Genomic DNA, 11225 nt, shown 5'->3' with positions numbered 1-11225 from the left:
GTACATGCTCATATTTTTCATTTTCATACTTTTCAGTTGGCCAACATTTCTAAAAATCCCTTTTTTGTATTAGCCTTAAGTAATATTCTAATTTTGTGACACACGGAATTTTGGATTTTCATTTGTTGCCACTTCAAATCATCAAAATTAAATGAAATAAACATTTGAATGCATCAGTCTGTGTGCAATGAATAAATATAATGTACAAGTTACACCTTTTGAATGCAATTACTGAAATAAATCAAGTTTTTCAAAATATTCTAATTTACTGGCTTTTACCTGTATGTGTATATATATATATATATGTATATATATATATATATGTATATATATATATATATATATATGTATATATATGTATGTATGTATGTATAGGTATATATATGTATATGTATATATGTATATATATGTATGTATGTATAGGTATATATATGTATATATATGTATGTATGTATAGGTATATATATGTACACATATGTATACATATATGTGTGTGTATGTATATATATGTATGTGTATATATATGTATACATACATACATATATATATATATATATATATATATATATATATATATATATATATATATATATATATATATATATATATATATATATATATATATATATATATATATATATATATATATATATATATATATATATAAATAATTATATTATATTATATTATATTACACACATACATACATACAGTACAGGCCAAAAGTTTGGACACACCTTCTCATTCAATGCGTTTTCTTTATTTTCATGACTATTTACATTGTAGATTGTCACTGAAGGCATCAAAACTATGAATGAACACATGTGGAGTTATGTACTTAACAAAAAAAGGTGAAATATCTGAAAACATTCTTTAAAACATGGCTTTGCACACTCTTGGCATTCTCTCGATGAACCTCAAGAGGTAGTCACCTGAAATGGATTACACTTCACAAGGTGTGCCTTATCAGGGTTGATTAGTTCAATTTCTTGCTTTATTAATGGGGTTGGGACCATCAGTTGTGTTGTGAATGAGAAGGTGTGACCAAACTTTTGGCCTGTACTGTATATTTATATATGTATTATTATTATTACACATTCTACATGGGCACATGAGTGATTTAAGCCTCCCTTGACACTGCCACACCATCGATTGAGGCTTTTTGACATGCCCTGACTTGTCCCTTGTCCAAGTGTGAGTCATGTCATCGCAAGGTTGCTGGTTGTTGTCCAGCACGCCCACATTGCTCACATTGTTGCCTGTTGATTACACAGGAATGTGAAGGATGTCGTAAAAGAGTGAAATGTATGTACCAAGAGTGAAAAATGACTAATTGTGAGCTACCTCAATGCTGCTGAGTCATCCTGCCATCTGTGTCATCAGGATGGACGTTCAGTTGATGTTTAGCTACTCTACTCTTTTTTTTCCTCCACGTGCGCCATAATCGGTCATGGTGAGAAAGAAGACAAACATCCAGCTTCCCCGCATTCCTTCACAGATTAATGGTCTCTTGTCAAGGCCTCAGACAGAGCCGACATTCCTTCCGGAAGGCTCTTTAGCTGCACACTGGAATTTGCACCACAGATGGCGCTATAACCATCCTAACCTCTGGCAAGAAAGCCACGTCATACTGTGTTCAGTATGACTTGACTAATTGCTGACTAATTGGTCAAGCAGACTTACTGGTAAACAACACAGTTAGGTAAACAATATTCATATCCACAAGCACAGTTTCAATCATTCAAAATGTATTTATACAGTCCTTTATCACAAGTGTATCATGGGACTTTGCAAAGAGAAGGACCCGACTTTTAGGGTGATCAGCTGAAATGAATGTCAAGTGGGTCTGGCTGGGCGATGAAACGATATCTATATAAATCGCAATAGACACGAAATCGATATTAATAAAAAATGCTTTTGGTAAAATGTTCTATATATATATATATATATATATATATATACACAGTCACACATATATACATACATACACAGTCACACATATATACATACATACACACACATATATACATACACACACATATGTACCACACCATCTTAGCGCGCTCACCTTTGCAGTCTTTACATTTTCACACTTTGCACTATTTTGTTAGACTTTATTAGGGTTGTACGGTATACCGGTATTAGCATCACAAAATCTTATTTCGTTTTTTTAAAGTTTATTTCATGTTTATAAACTCAGGAAATATGTTCCTAGACACATGAGGACTTTGACTATGACCAATGTATGATCCTGTAACTACTTGGTATCGGATTGATACCCAAATTTGTGGTATCATCCACAACTAATGTAAAACATCCAAACAGAATAATAAGTGATTATTACATTTTAACACAAGTGTAGATAGAACATGTTAAAAGAGAAAGCAAGTAAATGAACAAGTAGATTAGTAATTCATTTTCTACCACTTGTCTGTAATAATTTTGACAAAATAATAAAATGGAAAATTACACAGTATGTTACTGCATATGTCAAATTGGGAGCCATTGTTTACTTACTTACTACTAAAAGACAAGTTGACTAGAATGTTCACTATATTATTTAAGGACAAACTTGCAATAAGAAACAATTTTTTGTGGTCCCCTTTATTTATAAATTAAATAATCGAAAAGTACAGAAAGGTATCGAAATACATTTTGGTACTGGTACCAAAATATTGGTATCGGGACAACACTAGATTTGATCAAACACTTTGTATTCCTTATTTTTGCACCTTCATTTTAGTAGGTGCAAATTTTAGTGTTCAATTTTAGAATTTTGTTGACATTGATTGTTTCCATGGTTGTGTTGACATGTCCTATCCTTTCTGCCTTGATAGCTGAGAGGACTAAAATCAGAGGAAGGTTATATTTTAAGTAAAAATGTCTACATTTAATATGGTTTTGTCCTGGTCCTTATTTTCGATTTGTCATAAAAGTATCAATAATTATTGATATCGACTGATATGTTTTCAGCCATATCACCTAGCGCTATAAGTGGGTATAATTATTGAGTAGTTAAAGTAATAAGATATTGTATATTGTTCAGTCCATTGGAAAGCCAACAGATAGTCATAGGGGGGCTCAGCCTGTGCCAAGGGAGGAATAAAGCTACACCATAAAACATCATATAAATAGAATTACCGGATTTGTTTATGATTTTCATGGACCACATTTGTAGGCGCAGTCAAGACCTGGAGGCTGTCCAGCTTAAGGGCCTTAGGGTTTGGTCTCTGGTATTTGCAGATGAAGTGGTCAAGATGGTCTCATCAAGCTGAGACTTTCAGCATTGGCTGCCGTAGTTCACAGCTGAGTGTGAAGTAGGGTTTTGCAATAAATACAGATGATGAACGATACAAATTAAAACCATGTCGTGATAGTGGATGGAGACCAGGAAGTCTTGCATTTCCTGCTGAGAATTTGAAGAGAATCGATGGATGGAAATGTAATTATTGACCTACTAGGGAAATCATGCGTTCACCATTAACCACCACTGGTCATTTGTTTGATGACTCAGCATTATCTTAAAACTAGGGATGAACGATAATGGAAATTTGAGCCGATACTGATAATTTCCAGACCTTTACAACCAATAAGCGATATTCATGGAAGATTCTGCGAGACGAAATTAATTGAATGGTTCACCCTCTGTGCTCAAAATGTATGCACTCTTAACAAAAATATGCAAATCTATTGTAGGAATAATGTCAACTGATATTGCCCTAAATGACTATAATACAAGTATAAATATCCTTCCTACTATAAATCTGACCCATGTAAACCCTTAGAATTATTACGTAGAGCAAAGATAAGTTGGACTTTGATATTTCAACTTTTCTATTTCATTGATAAACAACAAACATTCTGAATATGATTACATAAAATAAAAAATAAAAACAATCCCTCCAACAAAACATACTGTACAGTATATAGATGAGGCCAATAGAACTATGCCAATAAGATTCTTTATTGCTGCTAGCAACAACAACGAAACAAGTGGAGTCACTTCTCTTGTTGATTGACACAAATATATATATATATATATATATATATATATATATATATATATATATATATATATATATATATATATATATATATATATATATATATATATATATATATATATATATATATATATATATATATATATATATATATATATATATATATATATATATATATATATATAGATAGATAGATAATATAATACTTTCCCTGACAGTAATATAATAGTGCAATAAGTGCCTGCTCCTATGAAAGGCAAACATCAATTCTAGAACATGACAAAATCAGGGTTGAAGTAGTAAAGTGAATGTTTTCCACTAAGACATCATAAAAGGTAAGTAACTAAAACCTATCCCTTTAAGTGAATCATGAAGTTAAACATCAACATTTTTATCTTCAAGGGCTTTTCTTCGAAACCGTTGCTTTCTCATCAGACCTCTGGCTTTGTTTGCTGCGGTCGCCGCTATTAACACCTAGCAGCACAGGCAGCTTTCAACTGGTCCTCTTGTGTTTTTAAATTTTTATTTTTATTGTTTTAATTGGTTTTACCCTTTAAAATTGTTTTTAAACATATTTATTTTATATTGGTTTCATATTTATTTATTTTTTTGTTTTTATTCAGTCATTGGTGGAGCTAAGGATAATATTTGAATATTGTTTTTAACATTGTTGTGCAGCACTTTGGAAACATGTTTTGTTGTTTAAATGTGCTATACAAATAAAGTGGATTGATTGATGGATTGATTCCATAAATCTTCACGCTAGTGAATTTGAAGGTGACTTCTCGCATTTGATTGTGTTGAAGCTAAGGGTGTAACGGTGCGTGTATTTGTATTGAACCGTTTCGGTACGGGGGTTCAGTTCGGAGGTGTACCGAACGAGTTATCGATGTGACGTCATCATCGCATATTATCAGTCGGTAATATCGGCTGCAGATATTATCGTACATCCCTACTTACAACTAGCACCCTCTTTTTAATTGTGAAACGATGAGCATCTGATGTCATCATTTGATGTCATCTTATGTTTTTGCCAGCTTTTCACTGAACTGTCTTGATACTTTACTAGAAATACAAGAAGAAAAGTCTAATTTGATCTATTTTATGCAGTGGATTAAGACGTGATCGCAAGTCATGCTTCTTAACACACACACACACACACGTAGGAATGAGGTCATCGCGCTGGCTTATCTGCCGCCAGCACATCGACACAATTCTTAGAAAACTTAGCCACAGCAAGATTTGTTTCTTCAGAAGTTCCTGTCAGCGTTGCGACACGACCACCACGCTCCAGGAAGCACAACCTCCTCCTTGCTTCACTCAGCCACTCTCTTTTGGCTGAAAAATGAACAGCCAGCATGTTTCGGGAGGCTTCGTGTTTACTTTCCACTTCAGTCTGAGTGAATGGAAGCAACTTTCTCAGGCTGCTCACGTTACTTCAACTTCCAACTCTTTCTATCACACAATAAATACTAACTACTCTACTACACATGTTGACTCTGTGTACTTATATTACTGACTTTGACACTCACACCAGCTTCTTTTCCACCTCTGCACAACTTTCACTTTCCTTCTGTCTAATCTGCACGAGAACAACACAACCAATGTTCCCTTCAAGCGACCATTTAACCCTCAAACCATTTCATACACTTAACTTACTGTCTGTTCACCTTTTATTCAGTGTTGTGTACTCAGTACTACGCACAGTATTGCAACACTGTCTTGTGTACTTAGTACTTATGTACAGTATTGCAATACTTACAACACTGTCGTGTATAGTACTTATACACAGTTTTGCAATATTTACAACACTGTTGTGAATTTAGTAGTTATATATAATATTGCAATATTTGCAACACTGTTGTATACTTGGTACTTGTGTACAGTATTGCAATATTTACAGCACTGTCTTGTGTACTTAGTACCTATGCACAGTATTGCAATATTTACAACACTGTCGTGTAAAGTACTTATACACAGTATTGCAATATTTACAACACTGTCTTGTGTACTTAGTACGTATGAATGTACAGTACTGCAATATTTACAACACTGTGTAGTGTACTTAGTACTTAAATACAGTATTGCAATATTTACAACACTGTTGTGAATTTGGTAGTTATATATATATTATTGCAATATTTGCAACACTGTGTTGTGTACTTGGTTCTTATGTACAGTATTGCAATGATTGCAACACTGTCTTGTGTACTTAGTACTTATGTACAGTATTGCAATATTTACAACACTGTTGTGTATAGTACATATGTAACACCGTCTTGTGTACTTAGTACTTTTGTACAGTACTGCAATATTTACAACACTGTCTTGTGTACTTAGTACTTATGTACAGTACTGCAATATTTACAACACTTTGTTGTGTACTTTGTACTTAAATAGAGTATTGCAATATTTACAACACTGTCTTGTGTACCTAGTACCTATGTACGGTATTGTAATATTTACAACACTGTCGTGTATAGTACTACACTGTTGTTTATAGTACATATGTAACACCGTCTTGTGTACTTAGTACTTTTGTACAGTACTGCAATATTTACAACACTGTCTTGTGTACTTAGTACTTATGTACAGTACTGCAATATTTAAAACACTGTTATGTACTTTGTACTTAAATACAGTATTGCAATATTTACAACACTGTCTTGTGTACTTAGTACTTATGTACAGTACTGCAATATTTACAACACTTTGTTGTGTACTTTGTACTTAAATACAGTATTGCAATATTTACAACACTGTCTTGTGTACCTAGTACCTATGTACAGTATTGTAATATTTATAACACTGTCGTGTATAGTACTTATGCACAGTATTGCAATATTTACAACACTGTCTTGTGTACTTAGTACTTATGTACAGTATTGCAATATTTACAACACTGTTGTGTATAGTACTTATGCACAGTTTTGCAATATTTACAACACTGTTGTGAATTTAGTAGTTATATATAATATTGCAATATTTGCAACACTGTGTTGTGTACTTGGTACTTATGTACAGTATTGCAATATTTACAAGACTGCTGTGCACTTAGTACTTATGTACAGTATTGCAATAGTTACACAACAATGTGTTGTGTATTTAATACTTATGTACAGTGTTGCAATTCTTTCCACATTATGTTGTGTGCTAAGTACTTATGTACAGTATTGCAATATTTACAACAGTGTTGTGTACTTAGTAGTTATGTACAGTATTGCAATATTTTCAACACTGTGTTGTGTACTTAGTACTTGTGTACAGGTATTGCAATATGTACAACAATCTGTTGTGTATTTAGTACTTATGTACAGTATTGCAATGTTTGCAACATTATGTTGTGTGCTTAGTACTTACGTACAGCGACATCATATTGAACCCTATGGGTTAGGAATGGGATGTCACTTTAAGTTCATTATACTTAAATACTTTAAGCAATATAGTGGACATTCACAGGCAGTCCCATCATAATGTGTTCATCAGCCAGTGCAAACCACGGTACCGCAGTGAAACACATTTTAGGTTACAAATATAAGTATTTGTCATCCAAGGTGTCGTCCCCATTGGGCAGCAAACTAACCAACGTCTCCTCGATGTGGTTTTTTCCAGGAACGCTTTGCCGAGATCTTCGGTCAGGACGCGGCCGCCGAGGTGCGCAAGTCCCAGGAGAGTTTCAAGAAGTGGCTTCTGGCCGGGATGACGCTGGTGACCGGCGTGGTGGTCGGCTCGCTCCTCGTCCAGAAACGCCTGTGATGACCCCCCCCCCCCCCCCCCAACGTCTGAAAACACACACAGACACACACGCACACACACACACACACACACACACACACACACACACACACACACACACACACTTACATAGTTGTCCCTCCCACTAGTGGCCATCATACATGTCCTTGTTTCTAGGCGTTAACCTTTGACCCACATTCTCCTCGTCCTCCAAATGTCGTTCGTCTTTTTGTTGCCTAACCAGCGATAATCATGAGTAAATCGTCGCTCGTATGGAAAATAGTCCGTCCCAGGGTCAAGCTGTCCCCATGAGAGACTTGCAACATTAAAGACGTGGGATGAATCTTTAACCTGCTCACATTGTAGCGAGTTCTGTGGTTATCATCACCCTTTTCCTGCCACCCCCACGCAAAACGGCACATGTGGTGTCAAAAGTAATCCATTACAAATGTAATCCTCTGGTAAAAGTACTGAGTAGTGTGACAGTGCAGGGCGTATTCATCTTAGATATAAACAATATGTCTTGATGATGTCATGGTGACAGCATATTCATCTTGGATATAAACAATGTCTTGATGATGTCATGGGGACAATATTCATCTTAGATATAAACAATATGTCTTGATGATGTCATGGTGACAACATATTCATCTTAGATAAACAAAATGTCTTGATGATGTCATGGTGACAACATATTCATCTTGGATATAAACAATATGTCTTGATGATGTCACGGGGACAATATTCATCTTAGATATAAACAATATGTCTTGATGATGTCATGGGGACAATATTCATATTGGATATAAACAATATGTCTTGATGATGTCATGGTGACTACATTCATCTTGGATATAAACAATGTCTTGATGATGTCACGGGGACAATATTCATCTTAGATATAAACAATATGTCTTGATGATGTCACGGGGACAATATTCATCTTAGATATAAACAATATGTCTTGATGATGTCATGGGGACAACATTCATCTTGGATATAAACAATGTCTTGATGATGTCATGGTGACTACATATTCATCTTAGATATAAACAATATGTCTTCATGATGTCATGGGGACAATATTCATCTTAGATATAAATAATGTCTTGATGATGTCATGGGGACAATATTCATCTTGGATATAAACAATGTCTTGATGATGTCATGGTGACAACATATTCATCTTAGATAAACAAAATGTCTTGATGATGTCATGGTGACAACATATTCATCTTGGATATAAACAATATGTCTTGATGATGCCATGGTGACAACATATTCATCTTAGTTATAAACAATATGTCTTGATGATGTCATGGGGACAATATTCATCTTAGATATAAATAATGTCTTGATGATGTCATGGGGACAATATTCATCTTGGATATAAACAATATGTCTTGATGATGTTATGGTGACAACATATTCATCTTGGATATAAACAATGTCTTGATTATGTCATGGTGACAACATAGTCATCTTACATATAAACAATATGTCTTGATGATCTCATGGTGACAACATATTCATCTTATAAAATGTCTTGATGATGTCATGGGGACAACAGTCATCTTAGATGTAAACAATTATGTCTTGATGATGTCATGGGGACAGCATATTCATCTTGGATATAAATAATGTCTTGATGATGTCATGGGGACAATATTCATCTTGGATATAAACAATATGTCTTGATGATGTCATGGTGACAAGATATTCATCTTATAAAATGTCTTGATGATGTCATGGGGACAACAGTCATCTTAGATGTAAACAATATGTCTTGATGATGTCATGGGGACAACATATTCATCTTAGATATAAATAATGTCTTGATGATGTCATGGGGACAATATTCATCTTGAATATAAACAATATGTCTTGATGATGTCATAGTGACAACATATTCATCTTGGATATAAACAATATGTCTTGATGATGTCATGGGGACAACATATTCATCTTATAAAATGTCTTGATGATGTCATGGGGACAACATGGTCATCTTAGATGTAAACAATATGTCTTGATGATGTCATGGGGACAACATATTCATCTTAGATATAAATAATGTCTTGATGATGTCATGGGGGCAACATATTCATCTTAGATATAAACAATATGTCTTGATGATGTCATGGGAACAACATAATCCATCTTAGATATAAATAATGTCCTGATGATGTCATGGTGACCACATCAGCACCACGCAGGACAGTTTGACCCTGGAACAGACCGCGTGTGTCGCCGCAGTTTGCCGTGTGGTTTGATTGGATTGTGAGGATTGCGTTGCCAGGCGTGACTTGTCGATGAAAGCGTGAAGACGACGCAGGAAGTGGGTTTCTAACACATCCTGGCAAAAAGACTGCGTTGTTCCATCATCACTATCATCGTCGTTTAAAGCTGACACAAACGTTTTTATTTTTGGAAGCCAACCAAAAACTTTATTGCTCATTATTTTATGTTGCTGTTGAATCTGCTAGAGGCGTGCGTGCGTGCGTGCGTGCGTGTGTGTGTGTGTGTGTGTGTGTGTGAGAAGGGGGTGCATGTTGACACCGTCTAGTCCGCCTTTTTTTTTTTTTTTTTTTTTTTTTTTTTTTTAGACAGTAGCTGACGAATGCAGCAAACGTAGCGTCACACACACACACACACACACACACACCTCAGCATGAACATGTTAGATATTTTGGATGTAAAAGTTGTAACGTTGGTAGCACTGTTCATCCCCCTCCCCCCCTCCCCCCCGCGTTAACATTATCCATCCTCATATGAGCAGTTTAATAAAAGTTTATGACACAATTTTGTTGTTGTTGTTTGTGCGTCTTTTGTCGTCCCAAACTTGTATTTAAAAATAAAACAAAAAAACAAATCATGCGGGTGCAAGCTGCTGCTCTTGCAGGATGATACAGTAGCGGCTGCCGTTGCCACGGCGACCCATCAGACCACACAGGCCATGATGTGACGTCTTCACACCATAAAGGCTTCATGAAGTCTTCAATGCAACGCTCTCGGTTATGATGGCCATGATGGGCGCCATGCGGCATACACCTGACAGGTGTCCCATTGAGGACGTGGAGGTCATCTTAGCCCCCGCCTCCTTCCTCTGCGGGTCCCGCTGCTGTCCACTTCCAGCTGGACCACCTGCCAGTCACGGGGTGTGAGGGGCAGGACGTCCTCATGGAGGTCAACGTCATCAGTTCCTAACTTGTGTTCATTCTTAGTCATATAATGCTGTTCTGCTGACATGTAGAATGTTATTTCATCTTGTCCACCGTAGGTTAATTTGGACGAATTAAGAAAAATTAATTCAAAACGTATATTTAAAGATTAAAAATATATCATTACAGAGAATTAAATGTAATACATTTTATTTTAAAGAACAGGCTCAATTAGTGACTACGCTTTTTTCTCCCTAATGTAATCTTGTCCACTTTTTAAGCAAAACATCAAATTATTGAAACGTTTATCGTTTTAAATTCAAGT

The 11225-nt window shown here is 35.2% G+C and overlaps 1 protein-coding gene across 3 annotated transcripts in view; it reads left to right on the top strand.

The window, feature by feature from the left end:
• The window catches only part of bcl2l1 (BCL2 like 1), a 95923-nt gene extending 87189 nt beyond the window's left edge, over window positions 1–8734 (top strand). For all 3 annotated transcript variants that reach the window (XM_062052621.1, XM_062052620.1, XM_062052623.1), the window contains exon 3: window positions 7617–8734. In XM_062052621.1, the coding sequence (XP_061908605.1) occupies window positions 7617–7760 (144 nt within the window). In that variant the 3' untranslated portion in view covers window positions 7761–8734. The remainder of the gene's footprint in view (window positions 1–7616) is intronic.
• The last annotated feature ends 2491 nt before the right edge of the window (window positions 8735–11225 follow it).

The sequence above is a fragment of the Entelurus aequoreus genome, linkage group LG07 (genome assembly GCF_033978785.1).
Source record: "Entelurus aequoreus isolate RoL-2023_Sb linkage group LG07, RoL_Eaeq_v1.1, whole genome shotgun sequence".
Classification (NCBI taxonomy): Eukaryota; Metazoa; Chordata; class Actinopteri; order Syngnathiformes; family Syngnathidae; genus Entelurus; species Entelurus aequoreus.
Note: the sequence above shows the minus strand (reverse complement) of the source record. Positions and strands in the feature narration are given on the sequence as shown.